The sequence below is a fragment of the Pelophylax lessonae genome (genome assembly GCF_965119305.1).
Source record: "Pelophylax lessonae genome assembly, chromosome: 4".
Classification (NCBI taxonomy): Eukaryota; Metazoa; Chordata; class Amphibia; order Anura; family Ranidae; genus Pelophylax; species Pelophylax lessonae.
In genome coordinates, this window is record NC_138771.1 from 198,589,429 (window position 1) to 198,612,138 (window position 22,710).

Below are 22,710 nucleotides of genomic sequence, written 5' to 3' on the forward strand. Positions count from 1 at the left end.
GTTCGGAAGTGGGTAGTCATCCAAGCTGGGATTGAGTCCAGGAACAGGTAGTCATCCAAACCAAGATAGGGTCCAGAAGCGGGTCATCTGCCGAAGCCAGTTTGCCGATGTGGAATCCAGAGCCAGGAAGGTCGTCAGCTAAGCCAAGTTATGCACGGAGAAACCAGAGAGAACAGAGGACTGCTCTGACACCTTGGAGCACAAAACGCAAGGGCAAGGTCTGAAAGCCATCAGGGGATATATAGTCAGGTGTGCAACATCATCACTGAGCGACGCCCAGGCAGCAGACACGTGATGATGTAAACAGAGTTTATAAGAGACAGCAGTCTGCATATGTCCAAGATGGCTGCCAACAGGAAGGCAAGGTAAGACCTTGACAGTACCCTCCCCTCAACGGCCCCTCCTCCGCGGAGCAAAAAAACTGTTCCTGAGGAAATTGAGCATGGAAAGCGTGGAGAGGGGCGGGAGCATGAACATCAGTGGAGGGAACCCAGGAGCGCTCCTCAGGACCATAACCTTTCCAGTAAACCAGGTATTGAACCTGACCTCAGGAAAGACGAGAATCCAAGATGTTGCCAACCTCATACTCCTCATGATTGCCCACAGGAATGGGACGAGGGAGAGAAAGTGAAGTAAAGCGATTGCAAACCAGTGGCTTCAAAAGTGACACGTGAAAGACATTGGAGATATGCATGCCAGGAGGAAGATCAAGGGCATAGGCCACGGGTTCACGTTATGGAGAATGCAAAAAGGGCCAACAAAACGAGGTGCCAGTTTTGGAGTGGGCCCCTTGAGGTTGAGATTATGGGCCGACAACCACACCCTCTCCCTGACCTGGTACGAAGGAGCAGATAAACGTCTCCGGTCTGCCTGGAGCTTCTGACGCTGTGCAGAGACCCGTAAAGACTCTTGAATCTGCACCCATGAGGAACGGAGGGCACGAAGGTAATCCTCCACAGCGAGAACGACTCGGGCAACACAGCCGGTTGGTTGACGGCAGAGTTCTTGGCAAATTCTGCCTAGGGTAGCAGATCAACCCAATTGTCCTGATGGTCAGAGATATAGCAGCAGAGAAATTGCTCCAGAGGTTGGTTGTAATGTTCAGCAGCACCATTGGACTGGGGATGGAAGGCCGAGGAGAAGGAGAGTCGAATACCGAACTGAGAGCAAAAGGCATGCCAGAACCTAGAGACCAACTGACTCCCATGGTCCGAGACAATCTACTTAGGCAACCCGTGTAAGCAAAAAACCTCCCTAGCAAAAACACAGAGGCAAGCTCCTGAGCGGTAGGCAGCCGCTTAAAAGGAACACACTGGCACATTTTGGAAAACCGCTCGACAACTGTGTAACCTCGAGACGCGGGAAGTTTCGCAATATAATCCATGGCCAGGTGAGACCAGGGACGCTTCCCCTTTGGGAATAGAATGGAGTAGGCGTAAGGGAAGGTGCCGCAGAGATTTGTTCTGGGCACAGACCAAACAAGCAACCACTTACGCAGCAACATCAGTGGAGAGAGATGGCCACCAGAACTGACGAGAAATAGCCCAGGACATCTGGTTCTTACCAGGCTGACCGGCAGTCTTGGAATTGTGGTACGTGCACAACAGTCTAATGCGCAACCCCTCGGGTACAAAACATTTGTCAGCAGGTCTGTCAGTGGAAGCAACAGGTTGGGCAGCCAAGATCTCTTCCCCAAGAAGAGAGGTTAAGTTGGTGTGGATGGCAGCCAGGATACGATCTGAAGGTATGACCGGTGTCGGTATGGAGTCCTCCCTGGACAACTCAGAAAACTGGCGAGACAAGGCATCAGCTTTAACATTCTTGGAGCCAGGCAAATAGGAGACCACATAGTTAATAGAGACAAGAATAAGGCCCATCTGGCCTGACAGGGTGTGAGCCTCTTGGCCTCCGAGAGATACGTCAGATTCTTATGATCGGTGAGAATGAGAACTGGAACCACAGAACCTTCGAGCAAGTGTCTCCACTCCTTGAGAGCCAGGATAATGGCCAAGAGCGCTCTGTCTCCAATCTCATCGTTTCATTCAGCTGGAGACAGCTTCCTGGAGTAGAACTCAAAAGGAAGTAAGGGTCCATCAGGTGTCCGACGCTGAGAGAGAAGGGCGCCTACTCCGGTCTCAGACGCATCCACCTCTAGGACAAAGGGCAAACCAGGATTGGGATGAGACAGAATGGGAGCAGAAACGAAAGCTTGGATAGCAGCAGGCGTCCAACTGTGGGGATCGCTGCCCCTCTTGGTCACATCTGAGATATGTTTGGCCAAAGAGGTAAAGTTCATGATAAATTTCCGATAGTAGTTGGCAAACCCAAGGAAACGCTGAATGGAACAGAGACCACTAGGGCGAGGCCACTGTAGAACAGCAGAAACCTAAATACCTATACTAAACCATAAAGAACCCCTCAGCAGAAATGAGGTAGCCCAAGATGGCAACCTGAATCAGATAGAATTTAGATTTCTCAAGCTTACAGAAAAGCCCATTCTCACGTAACTGTTGCAGCACCCGTCTGACATCCAGGTAGTGTGATTCAATGGAGTCCGAATAAATAAAGATGTCTTTCAAATAGACTACCACGCATTGCTGCAACATATCACGAAAGACATCATTGATTAACTCCTGGAAGACAGCGGGCGCATTGCACAAGCCAAAGGGCATGACCCGTTCTGGTATTAAACGCGGTCTTCCACTCATCGCCCTCCTTGATCCTTACAAGGTTATACGCAGTCCTTAGGTCAAGCTTGGTAAAGACCGTTGCTACCTTGAGGCGATCGAACAATTCAGTAATAAACAGAATCGGGTATGCATTCTTGACCGTGATGCGACTGAGACCCTTATAATCAGGTCTCAACTCCCCCCTCTTCTTTACGAATAAAAATCTGGCACCCGCTGGAGAAGTGGGAAAGCGCATCCACTATGTACTTCCTCATGGCCTTATTCTCTGCAACCGAGAGAGGATAAACCCTGCCACGAGGGGGGACTGGCACCAGGTTGCAAGTCTTTGGCACGATCGTACGGACGATGAGGAGGAAGAGTACCAGCGCGCACCTTGTCAAATACATCTTGATACTCATGATATTCAGTAGGCAACACTGAATCTGAGGAGGTACAAAGTACCTTAACAGGCCCATGGATACAAACAGCGCCACACTGTGGAGACCAAGAGAGTATCTCAACCGACTGCCAATCAAAGGTTGGATTACGCTTCTGAAGCTAAGGGTACCATAAAAAAACAGAGTAGTGTTGGGACGATATAACCTGCAAACAGGCTGATTCCCTGTGAACAGCCCCTATAGCCATGTCAACTGGAACAGTCTCGTTGGTAACCTGTGCCGGTTACAGAGGTCTGCCATCAATCGCCTCAATGACCAGTGGAGCAACACAGGACTGCAAGCGTATGGAATTCGCAGCAGCAAAAGTACTGTCAATTAAGTATCCGCCAGCATCGGAGTCTACCAACACCTGGGTAACCACCAAGCCTGCTGCCCAGGAGAGGACAACTGTGATTAGCGGTTTATCTTTACTGGAAACTGGGGACGAGGATGATCTGCCCTTGACAGGATTTTCGGTGCGAGCGTTTCCCGGATGGGTAGGACAAGATTTCAGGAAATGTCCACCAAGGCCACAATACAGACACCGGCCATCCCTTTTCTCCTAAAGGCCCGCACAGCCTCAGAAAAACGAGTGAACCCTAGCTGCATGGGTCCACAGCCAGACGCACCATCCCCAGGAGGCGTGGGAGGGAGGAATGGGTGGGAAAGAAAACATAGGAGCCAATCTGGTAGGAGGCCTCCGCAGGTGCTCCTTAAAGGATGGTCTCTTCCTGAGCCTGGTATCGATCAAAATCAGGAAGGAAACAAGAGCTTCGAGCTCATCAGGGAGATCCTTGGCCGCAATCTCGTCCTTCAATGCATCGGAGAGACCATGAGAGAAGACCGCCACCAGAACCTCATTATTCCAGCCCACCTCTGCTGCCAGGGTACAAAATTCGATGGCATACTCGGCAATGGTTTGAATACCCTGTTGAATGGACAGGAGCAGCTTAGCAGCAAAAGCAGAGCGAGCAGGCACATCGAATACCCTACAAAAGGAGGCAACAAAACTCGGGTAATCAAGAATCTCAGAATTATCGTTCTCCCATAAGGGATTAGCCCAGGCCAAGGCCTTGTCCGAGAGCATCGAGATTAGGAAGTCCACCTTAGACCTGTCAGAGGGAAACGCCTGAGGACAATCCCAATATAAATGCCCACTTGGTTTAGGAAGCCATGACACTGACTCGGTTCACCCCCATAGCGCTGCGGGAGGGGGATGAACCAGTCATCCCTCTGGTAACAGCGACTTCAGCTGCAGGAGCGGCAACAGGAGCAGCAACAGGTGCAACAGCAGGAGGAACCACCGGCCTAGCAGCACCAGGAGCAAGGTGTGCTGTGCGTGCAAGCAATGTCTGCAACGCCTGAGCAAACTGACCCAAAAGGTGATCTTGTTGATCGAGCCTGGTAACCAGCATGGGAAGCGTAGAAGCACCTGCATCGTCAGGATTCATGGCCCTTGCATACTGTCAGGGTGCAAGGAAACTAGACCACACGAAGATGCAAGTAAAATAAAGCGATTTATTTATGCAACAATAATAATCGCACAGCAAGAGTGAGGAGCAAAATCGAGAACAGCCGGGGTCAAGTTCGGAAGCGGGTAGTCATCCAACCCGGGATCGAGTCCAGAAACAGGGAGTCATCCAAGCTTAGATAGGGTCCAGAAGCGGATCGTCTGCCGATGCGGAATCCAGAGCCAGGAAGGTCTACAGCCAAGCCAATTCATGCACGGAGAAACCACAGAGACCAGAGGACTGCTAGCAGTGATGCACCTTGGAGCAGAAACGCAAGGTCAAGGTCTGAAAGCCATCAGGTGATATTTTTAGCCAGGTGTGCAACATCATCACTGAGTGACGCCCAGGCAGCAGACAAGTGATAATGCAAACCGAGTTTATAAGAGACAGCAGTCTGCAAATGTCCAAGATAGCTGCCAACAGGAAGGCAAGGTAAGACCTTGACAGACACCCTCACGGCAGAAGAAAAAGCATCCACGAAGGCTACCGTTTGGGACAATGTAAGCAGAGGAATCGCGCAAATATTTTCCAATGGGGGTTACTGAAAACCGACAGCACCAAGTTGAGATCCCACAAGGGCAACGGAGACTGCACTGGGGAAGTCAAGTGGCGAATCCCCTTAACAAAGGTGCCAACCACAGAAAGCATGGCCAAAGGACGAAAAAAGCAAACCGCCAATGGCCGAACCTGGCCCTTGATGCTACCCGAGGCCAGGTGCTGCTCAACACCGCCTTGGAGGAAACCAACTCCGAATCACCAAAAAGGAGTGGGAGTGAGCCCTAGGGGATTCACTTACGCAAAGTATGCTCCTCAAAAGGCAATGATAAAACTACCTAAAAGTAGATTTACTAGCTTGCAGCAGCCTGGGAATCGCTGATTCAGGCAGCCCTCTAGCCTGCAGCACCTGGCTTTGATAGCCAAGCCGTTAAAGTCAGTGACTATAAAGCAAGATTGTGCAGCAAAGAAAAAGAAAGAACAAGGGCGCCAAGTCATAAAGGTGAATGAACAGATGAGAATTTTAATGTAACAACCTACATGTAAAAACAGGCATTCCAAAGGACAGCATGTGTGGTTGGGATGAACAGTCCCCACAGTGGGTCCGATAGATAATGGTCACATCAGAGTCCTGAGTGGCGGTCATGTAGATAAAACAAGATCAGCATATGTGATGTCCGACCAGCGGCGTTAGCAAAGCTGCCCATCCAGGGAGCCTTTGCTATCTGCAGGCTTCAGCACAGTGCCTGGATCGTGAGCTCCTTCAACACATAACCGTCACTTGGACCTCACAGCCCGCTACTTACCATCTGGCTTCACTGTGGAGACCCCCTTTGGACATCACATATGCTGATCTTGTTTTATCTACATGACCGCCACTCAGGACTCTGATGTGACCATTCCCTATCGGACCCACTGTGGGGACTGTTCATCCCAACCACACATGCTGTCCTTTGGAATGCCTGTTTTTACATGTAAGTTGCTACATTAAAATTCTCATCTGTTCATTCACCTTTATGACTTGGCGCCCTTGTTCTTTCTTTTTCTTTGCTGCACATTTGGAGGGAATCCCTACCTCTTGAGGAGCTGCCTGTCTAATTCTCACCCCAGCACCCCGATTTGAACTTTAGGATTCGTCCACAGCAGGACTGGTCTTCCTCATGATCATCACAGGATTGAAAAGGACTTTTGCAAATTTGAGGTTCATGTATTTGTCTCCCCCGTATCAATTTATTGTGTTTTGTTGTGTTTTTATTGTTTAAAAAAATGTTTTTTTTTTTTTATTCATCATTTACAGTCAGGTCCATAAATATTGGGACATCAACACAATTCTAATATTTTTGGCTCTATACACCACCACAATGGATTTGAAATGAAATAAACAAGGTGTGCTTTAACTGTAGACTTTCAGCTTTTATTTGAGGGTATTTGCATACAAATCAGGTGAAAGGTGTAGGAATTACAACAGTTTGTATATGTGCCTCCCACTTTTTAAGGGACCAAAGGTAATGGGACAATTGGCTGCTCAGCTGTTCCATGGCCAGGTGTGTGTTCTTTTCTCATTATCCCATTTACAAGGAGCAGATAAAAGGTCCAGAGTTCATTTCAAGTGTGCTATTTGCATTTGAAATCTGTTGCTGTCAACTCTAAATATGAGATCGAAAGAGCAAGCCATCATTAGGCTGAAAAAAACAAAATAAACCAATCAGAGAGATAGCAGAAACAGGTGCTGCCAAATCAACTGTTTGGAACATCCTTAAAAAGAAAGAACACACCGGTGAGCTCAGCAACACCAAAAGACCCGGAAGACCACGGAAAACAACTGTGGTGGATGACCGAAGAATTCTTTCCCTGGTGTAGAAAACACCCTTCACAACAGCTGGCCAGATCAAGAACACTCTCCAGGAGGTAGGTGTATGTGTGCCAAAGTTAACAATCAAGAGAAGACTTCACCAGAGTGAATACAGAGGGTTCACGACAAGATGTAAACCATTGGTGAGCCTCAAAAACAGGAAGGCCAGATTAGAGTTTGCAAAACAACATCTAAAAAAGCCTTCACAATTCTGGAACAACATCCTATGGACAGATGAGACCAAGATCAACTTGAACCAGAGTGATGGGAAGAGAAGAGTATGGAGAAGGAAAGGAACTGCTCATGATCCAAAGCATACCACCTCATCAGTGAAGCATGGTGGTGGTAGTGTCATGGCGTGGGCATGTATTGGCTGCCAATGGAACTGGTTCTCTTGTATTTATTGATGATGTGACTGCTGACAAAAGCAGCAGGATGAATTCTGAAGTGTTTCGAGCAATATTATCTGCTCATATTCAGCTAAATGCTTCAGAACACATTGGACGGCGCTTCACAGTGCAGATGGACAATGACCCAAAGCATACTGCCAAAGCAACCAAAGAGTTTTTTAAGGGAAAGAAGTGGAATGTTATGCAATGGCCAAGTCAATCACCTGACCTGAATCTGATTGAGCATGCATTTCACTTGCTGAAGACAAAACTGAAGGGAAAATGCCCCAAGAACAAGCAGGAACTGAAGACAGTTGCAGTAGAGGCCTGGCAGAGCATCACCAGGGATGAAACCCAGCGTCTGGTGATGTCTATGCGTTCCAGACTTCGGGCTGTAATTGACTGCAAAGGATTTGCAACCAAGTATTAAAAAGTGAAAGATTGATTTATGATTGTTAATCTGTCCCATTACTTTTGGTCCCTTAAAAAAGTGGGAGGCACATATACAAACTGTTGTAATTCCTACACCGTTCCCCTGATTTGGATGTAAATGCCCTCAAATTAAAGCTGAAAGTCTGCAGTTAAAAACACATCTTGTTTGTTTCATTTCAAATCCATTGTGGTGGTGTATAGAGCCAAAAAGATTATATATTTATGGACCTGACTGTATATATAATTTTTTCACTCATTTTTTCTAATTGATTCACATCTTGTGATTCACATTTGTGGTACCACCGGTGCTGTGGTTCCTTTCATTTTGGTACAGTGAGTGCTGACTCACTGATTTAGGTCAGTATTTTTTTTATAAAGCAAGATTGAAGACTGGCCCTTGAGACAACAGATCTCCTCAAAGAGGAAGTTACCAAGGAATATCAACGACCAACCGCAACCTGATCTGCGTACCAAGACCGGCAAAGCCAGTCTGGAGCCACTAGGATGGCTGTAATCCCTTCTGCCTCGAGCCTAACGCAGGAGCCTTGGTAAAAGTTCCAGAAGAAGAAAGCCGTATTTCAGACACCGGCCCCAAAGGAGCCACCAGTGCGTCCGTGGCAACGGCAAGAGGATTCCAAGACTGCGCCACAAACACCATCCTGTGGAGACGAGAGGCCAACAGGACCAACTTGGAAGTTCCCCACCGGAGACACCACTAATGAAACACCTCAGAGGAGATATCCATTATATCGATCTGTAGTCTGGCTTCTTCCAGAGGCCAGATTCCCTGAACACAATCCGTGCCAAAAACACGCCACCCCACCCCACCCAGAGGAGCTGGCATCCATGGTTACCACCGTCCAGTACAGGGGAAGGAAGAATCACCCTGTCGATGCGCCGGAAAGCGAAGCCACCGATGCAGGAACCTCCTCGTACCCCGGCTTAACTGGATCAGAATATCTAGTGACTGTGGATTCTTGCGTAACAAAGCAAGAAAGTCTCTTGCAGAGGTCTCATGTGAACAGATATTGGAACTTGTCCCATGGAAGGAACTCCCTGGCTGAGGCCGAATTCAGAACAGACCCAGATAGTCCAACTTGGTGGATGGAACCAAGGCCAATAACTGGAAATTAAATTTCCAACCAAACTCCTACAGAGTCCGCACAGTAATCTCCCGGTTTGCCCGTCAGAACAGTCGGAGACTCTGCTCGTAGAAGATCATCCAGTATCGCTATCCCCCGCTGATGCAACAACGCCCATTTACTCCACCATATCCTGTGATGTACTATTAAGAAATAAGGGGGCTCCTGGTGCCTGGCTGAAATGGTCCACTCACACAGGTGAGTCTTTAAAGTTAGAGCAAATAGAAAGGCAAAGCTAAGAGCTCTAGACCTTTAGTAAGCACTTTGCAGCTTCATCAATCAGAACCAGACTGAAAAGTGCTCTGGCAGTGTCCAGGTCATTTCCAAGGACAATTGTACAAAGAAGTGAAGAGACCTCTTGCAGCTACAAGAAAAACAAAACAATAATATTGGCCCAAAAGAGGGTTTACTGTGTAGACCCAAAAAAGTCTCTAAAAGGCCACAAACATAAGTACTAAACAAGGGAAAGAATAAAGTCAATGGAAGATGTCCATACATAGGGGATGCGCACTGTAGTGGCAGCTGGTGTGAGAGAGTGAGAAGCAACTCTGGGGAAGAACAAGGAGACAGACACAATATAAATGCAGCATGTAGAGAAACTTTAATAGAGCGCAATAAAATCACTACTCACAAAGGTAGGTCTAAAACAGGCATATAGCGCTGTAAAGATGGTCCTGGACATCACAGTCCTGGGGGTCCCCGTGGCAGTTTTCGCATAGTTCCAATGGTCAAGGCATGCAACTAACTAATTAATCGCTATTTCATACCTTTTTATTGTATGCCCTATTCATATATTATTCTGTTATTTGTTATGTGTACACTCATTTTCCACACTTATTTCCCTTGCATCTATATATAATAGATTGTGTTTAGCATTAGCTGGGTAAGGCCAAAACATATCCAGTGAATATAGCCACCTAGTTTGGCCCTTAAGAGCTCCTGTACATCAATATCCCACTAGTGCCTATAAAAGCCCTCTTCCAATATGGCGCCTCCAAGGTCTGAAGAAGGAGTGCATGCTCTGCAAACGCGTCGCCTTACGTCTAGACATCACAACCTGGAAGTGACGTCACAGCCAACCCGACAACGGGACTTTGCGTTCCACGGTATGGGGAGCAACGGAAGCCACCGAAGTAGCCTCGACCATTGAAACCATGCAAAAAGTGCCACTGGGGACCCCCAGGATTGTAAAGTCGATGACCATCTATACAGTACTATATGCCAAATTTATACCTACCTTTTTGAGTAGTAATTTTATTGTGCTCTATTAAAGTTTCTCTACAGGCATCACTTAGAAGGCGCTTGTGTGTCTCTCCTTGCAGCTACAAGAAGACTTATCCTGATTCAAAAGAATAAGTTCCTAGAAAAAAGTAGAATAAGTCTTAAATCAGCAGAGCTAAGACAATACATCTATCCCCCTAGGAAACAAGCAAAGAAAAAACCCAGGTCTGGTCTACATTTTTATTTGTTTGCTAGTGTTCAATACTCCTGAATGCGGTGGTATAACCAAAAGATTTAAGAACTTTTTGTGTGTCCTTCAATGCACAAGAAAGAAATAATTTTGCCATTTGTCATCGAAATATTTAGTTATGTTACCTTCACTGCAGCATCATCAAACACTGTGATAAGGCCATTTGCTGTGCCAACAAACAGGAAGTATTTTTTCTGGCTAAAAAAAAAAGAAGAGGAAGGAAAATCAATACTCTAGCAGTAACTAAGACACTAAAAACGTTTTGCACATACAGTATATATATATATATATATATATATATATATATATAAACACACACACACACACACACACATATATATATACACACACACACTATATTACCAAAAGTATTGGGATGCCTGCCTTTACATTCACATAAACTTTAATGGCATCCCAGTTTTAGTCTGTTGGGTTCAATATTGAGTTGGCCCACCATTTGCAGCTAAAACAGCTTCAACTCTTCAGGGAAGGCTGTCCACAATGTTTAGGAGTGTGTCTATGGGAATGTTTGACCATTTTTTTTAGAAGCGCATTATGGAGAGAAGGCCTGGCTCCCAGTTTGAGCTCTAATTCATCCCAAAGGTGTTCTATTGGGTTGAGGTAAGGACTTTGTGTAGGCCAGTCAAGTTCCTCCACCCCAAATCACTCTCATCTATGTCTTTATGGACCTTGCTTTGTGCACTGGTGTGCAGTCATGTTGGAACAGGAAGGGCCAACCCCAAACTGTTCCCACAAAGTTGGGAGAATGAAATTGTCCAAAGTGTCTTGGTATGTAAGAATTTAAGAGTTCCCTTCACTGGAACTAAGGGGCCAAGCCCAACCCCTGAAAAACAACTACACACCGTAATCCCCCCTCCACCAAATGATTTGGACCAGTGCACAAAGCAAGGTTCATAAAGACATGGATTAGGGAGTTTGGAGTGGAGGAGCTTGACTTGCCTGCACAGAGTCCTGACCTCCACCCAATAGAACACCTTTTGGATGAATTTAGAGTGCAGACTGCGAGCTGACCTTCTCTCCAAAATCAAAGTCTGACCTCACCAATGCGTTTCTGGAAGAATGGTCAAACATTCCCATAGACAAACTCCTAAACATTGTGGACAGTCTTCCCAGAAGAGTTAAAGCTGTTATAGCTGCAAAGGGCGGGCTAACTCAATATTGAACCCTACGGACTAAGACTGGGATGCCATTAAAGTACTTTTAGTAATATAGTACAAATTTACACACACACACACACATATATATATATATATATATATATATATATATATATATATATATATATATATATATATATATATATATGTATATATTTTTTTTTTTACATACACGCATAATATTTACATTTTGGTTAAATGTATTTAAAAAATAAAATCAAGATATAAATGAAACATTATTTGTTCAGCAAAGAGATGAAAAATCTCAATTTTTTTTATAAAGGAAATGTGATAAGTGTTGTACTCTGTGCTATAGAGCCTCATGGAAAGGTTTATGGTTGATTAGACCTGGTGACTGGTGGAGGCTAAAGAAAGAAGTTTAGTGCAGCTCAAAATTAGATCATCAAAAAGTGAATTCATTTAAAAAAGTGAAACTCATATTATACAGATGTATTACACACAGAGTGATTTTTTTTCAAGCATTTATTTTTTTTTATTGTGATGGTTATGGCTTACAGCTAGTGAAAACACAAAATTCAGTATCTCAGAAAATTAGAATATTACAGGAAAAAAAAAAAAAAAAAAAAAAAAGATTTTTAATTCAGAAACGTTGGCTTACTGAAAAGTATGTCCATGTACAGTATAGTATACACTCAATACTTGGTCAGGGCTCCTTTTGCATGAATTACTGCAACAATGCGGTGTGGCATGGAGACGATCATCCTGTGGCATTGCTGAGGTGTTATGCAAGTCTAGGTTGCTTTGATAGCGGCCTTCAGCTGATCTGCATCGTTGTGTCTCTCATTTTCATCTTGACAATACCCCCCAGATTCTCAATGGGGTTTTAGGTGAGGCGAGTTTGCTGGCCAATCAAGCACAGTGATACCATGGTCATTAAACCAGGTATTGCTACTTTTGGCAGTGTGGGCAGGTGCCAAGTCCTGCTGGAAAATAAAATCTGCCTCTTCATACAGCTGGTCAGCAGAGGGAAGCATGAAGTGCTCTAGAATTTCCTGGTATAGGGCTGTGCTGACTTCGGACTTGATAAAAACACAGTAAACTAACACGAGCAGAAGACATGGCTCCCTAAGATTTCACTGACTGTGAAAACTTCACACTGGACTTCATGCAACTTGGATTCTGTGCCTGTCCACTCTTCATCCAGACTCTAGGACCTTGATTTCCAAATGAAATGCAAAATTTACCTTCATCCGAAAAAGAGGACTTTGGACCACTGAGCAACAGTCTAGTCCTTTTTCTCCATAGCCCAGGTAAGACGCTTCTGATGTCTCTGGTTCAGGAGTGGCTTGACATGAGGAATGCTACAGTTGTAGCCCATGACCTGGATACTGTGTGTGGTGGCTCTTGAAGCTCTGACACCAGCTGCAGTCCACTCCTTGTGAATCTCCCCCAAATTCTTGAATGGCCTTTGCATCACAATCCTCTTAAGGCTGCGGTTATCCTTGTTGCTTGTGCCTCTTTTTCTACCACACATTTATCTTCCACTCAACTTTCAAATAATTTGCTTGGATTCAGCACTCTGAACAGCCAGCTTCTTTAGCAATGACCTTTTATGAATTACCCTCCTTGTGGAGGGTTTCAATGACTGCCTTCTGGACAACTGTCAAATCAGCAGTCTTCCACATGATTGTGTAACCTACTGAACAAGACTTAAAGACCATTTAAAGGCTCAGGAAACCTTCACAGGTGTTTTTAGTTAATTAGCTGATTAGAGTGTGGCATCATGTGGTTTATTTACTAAAGCTAGAGAGTACAAAATTAGTCTACAATATTGAACGATTTCACAATAGTCTAGTTTTTTGAGATACTGAATTTTGGGTTTCACTAGCTGTAAGCCATAATCATCAAAATTCAAAGAAAGAAATGCTTGAAATATATCACTCTGTGTGTAATGAATCTATATAATATAGGAGTTTCACTTTTTGAATTGAATTACTGAAATGAATTAACTTTTTGATGACATTCTGATTTTTTGAGATGCACCTGTCTGTTTAGTACTCTGTGCTATAGAACCTCATATAAAGGTTTATGGAGGATTAGACCTGGTGACTGGTGGAGGCTAAAAAAAAAAAAAAAAAAAAGTTTGACATTATTATGGTGTTCTCATAGCCTATTTTAAAGAAAACTGGCACAGGAGAAAAAACTGGGGCTGTAAACTTCTTACCTCTTTAACCACTTGCCGACCGCACACAGTATATTTACTGCGGCAGTCAGCCCCTCACAGGCAAAGCGACGTAGGACTACGTCGCTAGCCTGTGAGGCTCTAGGGGGGCGGAGCTCCTGCACATCCCCGCGCGTGTCCGGTGCAGAGGGTGAAGGGCAGGCGGCTGATGTAAACAAAGCCGCCTGTCATTCTCCCCTGTGTAAGAACAGACATCATACGGTCCTGCTATGTAGGATCGTATGTCTCTGTTGTTACACCACTAGCCACACCCCTTTACAGTTAGAAGCACGCCCCTAGGGACACACTTAACCCCTGCATTACCAATAAAGTTAACCCCTTCCCTGCCAGTGTCATTTTTACAGTAAAAGTTCATATGTATAGCACTGATTACTGTAGTAATGCCACTGGTACCCCCAAAAGTGTCAAAAATGTCAGTCAAGGGTCCGATCTGTCCGCCGCAATGTTGCAGTCCCGCAAAAAAAAAAAAAAAAAAAAAAACACATATCGCCGCGATTACTCGTTAAAAAAAAAAATGACAAAAATCTTTCCCTTAGTTAGTAAACGCAATAACTTTTGCGCAAACCAATCAAAATAAGCTTATTGCGATTTTTTTTACCAAACATATGTAGCAGAAAACAAATTGGCCTAAAATGTTAAAAAAATTTGATTTTTAATTTTTTTTGGAGGGGAATTTCATATAAAAAAATGTGAAAAATAGTTATTTTTGCAAAATTTACGCTCTTTTTTTCGTTTATAGCGCAAAAAGTAAAAATCGCACAGGTGATCAAATACCACCAAAAGAAAGCTCTGTTTGTGGGAAAAAAAGGACGTCAATTTAGTTTAGGTACAGCGTCGCAAGATCATGTAATTGTCCGTTAAAGTCACGCAGTGCCGAATCGCAAAATAGGGCCTGGTCAGGAAGGGGGTAACATCTTCCGGGGCTTAAGTGGTTAAAATGCTGGTTGTCTGGCTTTTACACTGACCCATTAGTTTCAAACTGTTTCTGAGTCACTATTCTGGAAAACGTATGTAGATAATGACTTAGAATTTTCCCTTTGAAAAAAAAAAAGAATTTTCCCTAACTTTCTTGCTCCATATACTTGTTCCAGGCAGCTAAATGTAAACAAAGGGGTCATGGATGGCGACTGATGCCAATGACCACATATAGCCACATAATACAGTCACTAATGAATGACTTGCTACACAGCCAGAGGTTTGATGTAATGGGAGAGCAGCTTAAATTGTAAACAGCAAAGTTAAGACTAGACCCTGCACTGCCCGAAATGGGTATCTCATCCCAGGTAAAAAAAACAAAAAACAAAACACAGTACTTGCAATCAAAGCTGCAATTTAAAGACTGGAATGCAGATGGGGTATGCTTAAAAGAATAGCTGCTAAATACCACAAAAACACAGCCTCTAAAAAAAAACACTAAATTGAATAAACATCTCTGTGACTGGATCTTCACAAAGCTATTGTTCATGGCTGAGCTAATTTTTAGTTAAAGCGGAGTTCCGGGCACAAAAAAGATTTTTTTTTTTGTGCCCCTCCGTTAGGTATGCCTCACCTGAAAAGGAATTGGATAGTTATTTTTTTTTTCTTTGTTTACTCACCTTTTTATTGAAGATCGTAAATACTCACCTATGACAGCTTCCTCCTCCAGCGCCGAGGCTCACCCCGTCACTTCCTGCCTCGCGATGATTCCTGGGAGCTAAACGTCATCGCTCCCAGGAATCAATGCGCCGCACCGGCCCCGCTCGTCATTTCCGGGCGACGCCGCATTCCCCTGCTAAACAGCTTCTGGGCATGCCCAGAAGCTGTTTAGGAATGCGGCGCCGCACCGGAAGTGACGAGAGGGGCTGGTGCAGTGCATTCTGGGACACGAAGACGCGTAAGAAGACAGAGAAGAGGACCGCGCCGGCTTCAGCTGCCCACAACCGAGATGGAAACGCTGTGGAAGAAAATTTCTAAGTAAGTATTTCTTCTAAAAGGTAAGTGCGAACCGGGACAGATCAGAGGCTAGCCATTGTGGAATGTGCTAGCCCTGACTGTCCCGGGGGTATGTTCATCCAAAAATCGTTTCTCTGCCCGGAACTCCGCTTTAAATTACTATTGGCTCAAGCCTGCATACGGACTTACAGTAAATCCTTATTTGATGAAAACTGGGACTTCTGCGTCACTGAAAAAATAATATAGCCTAACGAGTCATTGTGGTTGATTTACAAAAGGCAAGCAGCTTGTGCACTTTTGCAAGTACAGTTGCTCCAGAGCTTAGTAAATGAGGTAGAGCTCTGCTGAATTCCATCATCCAATCATGTGCAAGCAAAAAATGTTTTTTAGTTTTTTTAATTTTCCTTGCATGTGACTGGGTATTCTTTGAAAAATGAAGCTTTATCTAATTTATTAAAGTGGATGTAAATTCTCACATATACCCAATGAAGTAAAAAGCCTCAGGTGATACACAGAGATTAAACAAATCTCCCTACATAAGTTTTATTTGTATATCTGCTGTCTTCAGCTTTCTACACGGTTTAGAAAGTGAACATTGTGTTAGAATAATTTCTTCCTGTTCCACACTGGATGTGGAGTTTAGGCACACACCGTGTGACAGCTGATTGGAGGAAAGGCACACTTCCCCTTCCACATAGGCAGAGAAAGGATGAAAGATGCAGAGTTGTGCTGTGAATAGACCAGCTCTCTGCTAATCTATCTCTGTGCCCACCCAACACAAATTTCCAGCTGCTTTTATCTCCTGTGTCTGAGAACTTGTCAGTAGTTATCATTCTGATAACAGAGGAATGAAGCAGCAGAAAGACACAAGACTTAAGGCTTTGAAGAGAGATAGGTAAACACTAGAGATATATTATGTGATGTGCCCAGGTCAAATGTCATGAGTTGGGTTTACATCCACTTTAAGGTCTGAAGCAACTGATCTTGCAAAGTGCAACTTGCCTTTAGTAAATTAACCCCATAGTCATGCTAGAGGCAAAAGAGATCATAGGTTTAGATCATATTTGCACTTTTTCTAAGTTTGGATCATATTTTCAGTTATTGTCAAACTTTTTTTTACCAAGTGTTAATTTTAGATATGCAAAGCATTTTAGCAATATAATGTCAATGAGGGGCCAAATGTTTCATTCATGTATCTGTTCCACACACAGCAGTGTGTATTTTATGTGGACATTCTAGCTGATGTGTCCGCATCCCAAATTAGCAGATTAAGTGTATAAGTCTCACTATTTCAATATTCGACATCCTTTTTTTTTTTGGAGTACATTGCAGGACACCGGATCTCAGTCTATGAGCAATGCTTATGCAGCTGCCTTGGACACTTGGAAGCAGAGGAGAGGGACCTGTGTTCTGTAATGTACTCCAGGAAAAGGATTTAACAGACAAGACTAAAAAAAATTGATTTTTGTTTTACCGTAAAATCCTTTTACTCTGAGGTTCACTGACGGACACAGCTCCATGTCTTCTAGACCCTTGGGCTTATGCTGTTCTTTCTTAAGAAGAGGTGGAAACAATTTTGGTTACTCCCCTGAGGCAGTCCCAGGGGGTATACCATCACTTACTTCTATAGGACTTCAGTTTGTAACAAGCAGTGTCAGAAGAATACACCTCAACCCAACAGAGGGGCGGGTGCTGTGTCCGTCAGTGAACCTCAGAGAAAAGGATTTTACGGTAAGACAAAAATTCAGTTTTCTCTTTCATTCACTGACAGACACAGCCCCATGTCTTCGAGACCATTGGGATGTCCTAAAGCAGTATCAACTTGAGGGGTGGGAAAAACACAGCAATATGTATAATTCCCAACAAGGCTAAACATAGCCAACCAGGTGAAAACAATAGTTTAACCAGAAACAACTGGAGCTCACCAGCAGGAAAAAAATAACACCCTCAAGAGGCAGGAGCCTCTACAGCCGCCAGCCTGCAAAACTTGGCGGCCAAAAGCAGCATCCAAAGCTGCAAGTACATCCACCTTATAAAACTTTGTAAATGTGTGTACAGACGACCATGTAGCCGCCTTGCACACCTGAACCACTGAGGCCTGATGACGGAAGGCCCAGGAGGCACTAAGCACCCTCGTAGAATGCGCCTTGACAGGGAAAGAGGGAACCTGACCCTTAGGCCTGCACCACCGTCTGCCTGATCCATCTGGAAATGGTCGCAGCAAACGCAGCCTGCCACTTACAAGATTCATCCGTAAGAACAAACAAAGAATCGGATTTCCAAAATGGCTCAGTCCGCGCCAGGTACACCCGAATCGCCCTGACCACATCCAAGGAATGTAAAGCAATTTCTTTAGGATGTTTCAGCTAAGGACATAAGGATGGTAACACAATATTTTCATTCAAATGGAACCCCGAGACAACCTTAGGAAAGAACGCCTGACAGAGTCACAACACCACTTTGTCCCTGTGAATCACCAGGTAGGGTGACCGACAAGCCAATGCAGCCAACTCTGACACCCTACGTGCAGAAGAAATAGCGACTATAAAAGCCACCTTCTGCGATGGAGTGGGCAGAGGGAGTTCACAAATGTTTTCAAAAGGAGGCTTTTAAAGCACTGACAGTACCAAATTGAGATCCCACTGAGGTACCAGGACTCACACCAAGTAATGTATGCCTTCCAAACTCTATGATAAACTTTCCTGGAAGTAGATTTCCTAGCTTTTAACAAAGTGGGAATCACCGACCCTCTGTCCTTCAACACCTGGCTTTCAATAGCTAGGCCGTTAAGGCCAGGGACTGTAAACAGGATGGAAGATTGGTCCCTGAGACAGAAGGTCTTCCCTGAGAGGAAGTTTCCAAGAGACGTCTGCTACCAGCCTTACAAGGCCTGCGTACCAAGACCAGAGAGGCCAGTCTAATGCCACCAGAATGACTGGAATCCCTTCTACCTCTATTCTGCGTAGCAGTCTCGACAGAAGTTGAATTGGAGGAAAGGCGTAAATCAGACAATAGTGATGCCAAGGGGCCACCAGGGCATCTGCAGCATCGGCCAGAGGATCCTGAGACCTTGATACACACCTCTGCACCTTCCTGTGCAGACGGGAGGCCAACAGGTCCACATCAGGGGTCCCCCACTGAAGACACAGCTGATGAAATACCTCCGGGTGAAGAGACCATTCTCCAAGGTCCAACGTCTGCCAACAGATAGTCCGCTGACAATTCTCTACCACCGGAATGTGCACAGCAGAGAGGGCCAGAACATATAGTTATGCCCATCTCAAGATACTGGCTATTTCCTGGGCTGCCGGGGCACACCTTGTGCCCCCTTGATGATTGACATATGCCAGAGCCGTAGCATTGTCCGATTGTATTCTCACAGGGCATCCCTGCAGACGATCCGTCCATTGAGACAGACAAAGCCTGATCGCCTGAATTTGCAGGATATGATCGGCAGACTGGACTCCTCTCTAGTCCAAACACCTTGGGCTAAGTACCCTCCCAAAACACCTCCCCACCCGGACAGACTGGCATCCATGGTGATCACAGTCCAATACAGGGGAAGAAAAGATTTTCCCAGGCGAAGCGCTGGGGAGCGGAGCCACCAGAGTAGAGACCCCCTCTTACCCTGACTCAACAGGATCACATCATCCAATGACAGCAGATCCTTGTTCAATTTGGCCAAAATATCTTTTTGCAGAGGTCTGGTATGGAACTGAGCAAAAGGAACAAGCACTTGCATGCAAGTCCTGAGCGACGACCAATGGTTGGACAAAAGGAGCCGAATCGCATCCAGTAGCTTCAGTAGTTTCGCCTGAGGAAGAAACACCCGGGACAATGCGGAGTCCAACGTCAGATCCAAGTAGTCCAGCTTGGTGGACGGAGTCAAAGCCGATTTCTGAAAACTCAATGTCCATCTGGACTCCTGCAAAGTTCGCACAGTAATGTCCAAGTCGGCTTCCAGAGCCGAAGAAGACTCTGCACGCAGAAGCAGATCGTCCAGGTAACCCAGTACAGCGATCCCCTTCTGCCCTAGCACGGCCAGCACTGGGGCCAAAACTTTTGTGAACACCCAAGGAGTGGAGGCGAGACCAAAAGGTAACGCCACGAATTGACAGTCCTCCTCGCCCACGGCAAAACGAAGAAAACGCTGATGCCCGACATATATTAGAATATGAAGGTAAGCGTCCTTGAGATCAATAGAAGCCAGAAGATCCCCTTGATGAAGGAAAGCTACTACCATCCATCCGAAATTTCTGAACCCGCACAAGACAGTTCGGAGCCTTGAGGTTCAAAATTGGGCAAGCTTGCCTTCCTTCCTGGGAACTATAAATAGATTTGAATAAACACCCTGAAAAAGTTCTGACACTGGAACCAGCACAATGACTCCTTGTGCCAACAGGTCCTGCACTGCCCCGTAGAGGCCCTGTAGCTGATCGCGAGACAGGTGCAAGTTGGAAGTCAAGAACCTTGCCAGAGGCAAGGACCGAAACTTGATTTTGTAACCAAACAGAATCAACTCGTGGACCCATTTGTCCTGAATGAACAAGGTCCACGTTTCTGGAAAAGATGTCCCCCCCACACCAGATGCACTGTAACCCCTGGATCAACTGATCCGCCAGCTCAGGAGGGTGTTGACCCCCTTTCCCGATCCTGGCATAAAATTTTTGCCCATTCCATTAAAGTCTGGGATACCAAGGTGATAGCAAAGACCGGCCTCAACATTGAACCTGCCATGATGAAAAGGTAACGGACCAGAGCCTCAGCTCTCTTGTCCGCAGGATCCCTAAAAGATGGAGAACCCCCCAACTGGCAAATGTGTGGCCTTATTTAACCTGAAAACCTGAGAGTCCACCGACGGTGGAACCGTAAGTTTCTTCAGGAGAGACTCCTTAAAGGGATATCTCCTAGCAAAACGCTGACATATTGGGGGAGGGGTCAAGTAATTGTCTGTGAACAAAGTATCTTACAGCGAGGAAAGCTGATACATATGAGTGCAGCAGTATCATTGAACCGATCATTTATGGACCACCTAACTTCGATTGAACAGACTGGTGTGCTGTAGCACCAGTAGCATGTGAGTGCTTTTAAACTATTTTAATAAATAGATTTTATAAAAACGTTATTTGCACCACGGATTGTCACTTGTTTCCTATGTATGTGAACTGCTGAGCTCATCATCCCACATTGGGAACGCACATACTGGAAGAAATTATCCACTTTTCTCCTGTTGGAAATCTATGCTGGTATTGACCAAGCTTAATTGCGAGGTCACATTCCATAAGGTGAGCACCCACCTCAATTGGGGTCACAAGAGTGGAAGTGAAACATCAAACAAACCGCTCTGCATTATTTAGGCTTCGGATTGTCTACTTATTTAATAATTGAACACTGGTGATTGGGACTGATAAATCTACCCATATAATTACAGATTTGTTAACAAAATTTGGATGCTTTTTATTATTTATTGGCACTATTTATTGGTATTATTGAATTATACAAGCACTTTATTACGGATTTATATAGATTTAATTTCAGATTATTGAGGTTTTACTGAATGTATTAATTATTTTGTGCATCATATATATTTCATCATTGGATTGATTAGATGTTTTCTCACTGGTTATAGTATACCACATGAGTATTTTACCACGGATTCACATAGTTGTCTATTTATTATTATTAATGTGCACAGCAAATTCCATGCAAAAGTTTGGAATTTCAAAACAATTTCTAAGGAATTTTAAATCCAGAATACGATGGAGCTTCGTACCATGAACAGGTTTGAGTAGCATCCTCTGAACTTGTCTTGTGGCGGTAATAGTACAACTCCTTGGAAAAATTTGTAGTCCAGGGCATTTTGCAAATCTAACTGCTTGGTTGATTTAAAAGAAGAAAGCATTGAGGTGGTAGAATATTGAACTCTATTTTGTACCCCTGTGGCCCAGAGAAAGGAAAACTGTAACAGATGTCCCCCCATTTCTTTACAGTAACAGTCAAGACAGCTTTCCCTGTCATGGTGAGCATATCCCCAAAGGGGTCTTCATGGACTGGGTTTCAAAGTAATGGACCATGGCCCTGGAATCCTACAGCACCCACATAATAAATACACTTCATAAAGGAGAAAAGGTCCAACACCTTCAGACACTAGCAGAAAACTGAGGACTCACGGAATGCAATAGGGTTATGGGGGAGGCACCCAGGGATGTCCTCTAAAGCCTTCTCAATGTTCCATCACCGTAAATTACATTCCTTTATTCCATTTAGTATGAATATTTTGCCTGTGTCCTGTACAATTAAGATAATAATATTCCTTTATCTGGTGTGCTAGTTTTGTGCATCAAGCCTTTAGGTGTAAAAAAAAGCACACATCCTAATTTGGGTTTAACCATATCACCGCCATGGACATGTGTCTTATGTCTACAGCAACACAGACACGAACATTTGTGTCCCAGGTTAATCTATCGCTCTTGGGTGCCTGAGACATCTATGGAAGGTGTCAGTAGAGAGACTAGAGGGGGTCCAGCAAATATAAAAACATATAGACACAAACACGCTTGTAAGGTGCACTCGTGTACAAAATGCCAATTGTTCCACACATTTTAGGTATCACTGCGCGTGCAATGATTGAAGGGCCATCAGTCATGGTTAACTCTAAATTGATTGATAAAAATATGTTGCCTATGGAAAATGTTTCACTGTTTCACAAGGTGCATGTAATTTTGAGGGTAGACATGTTTGTCATCTATACCAGTGTTTTTCAACTCCGGTCCTCAGGGCACACTAACAGGCCAGGTTTGCAAGAAAACTGAAATACATCACAGTTGATATAATTTGCTGCTCAGTGATTGCAGTATTCTAGTCTGCATCTCCCCAAGGTAATACTTAAAATCTGGCCTGTTAGTGTGCCCTTAGGACGAGAGTGGAGAAACACTGATCTATACATTCAACACAATTATATACACTGGAAGTCAAAATTGGAGAACAATTTATAAACAC

At 44.6% G+C, this 22,710-nt stretch overlaps 1 protein-coding gene across 4 annotated transcripts in view; it reads right to left on the reverse strand.

Moving 5' to 3' along the window:
* LRRK2 (leucine rich repeat kinase 2) overlaps positions 1-22,710 on the reverse strand; it is an 816,940-nt gene that overhangs the window by 37,466 nt on the left and 756,764 nt on the right. For all 4 annotated transcript variants that reach the window (XM_082254234.1, XM_082254231.1, XM_082254232.1 and 1 more), the window contains one exon: positions 10,524-10,596. In XM_082254234.1, the coding sequence (XP_082110360.1) occupies positions 10,524-10,596 (73 nt within the window). The remainder of the gene's footprint in view (positions 1-10,523; positions 10,597-22,710) is intronic.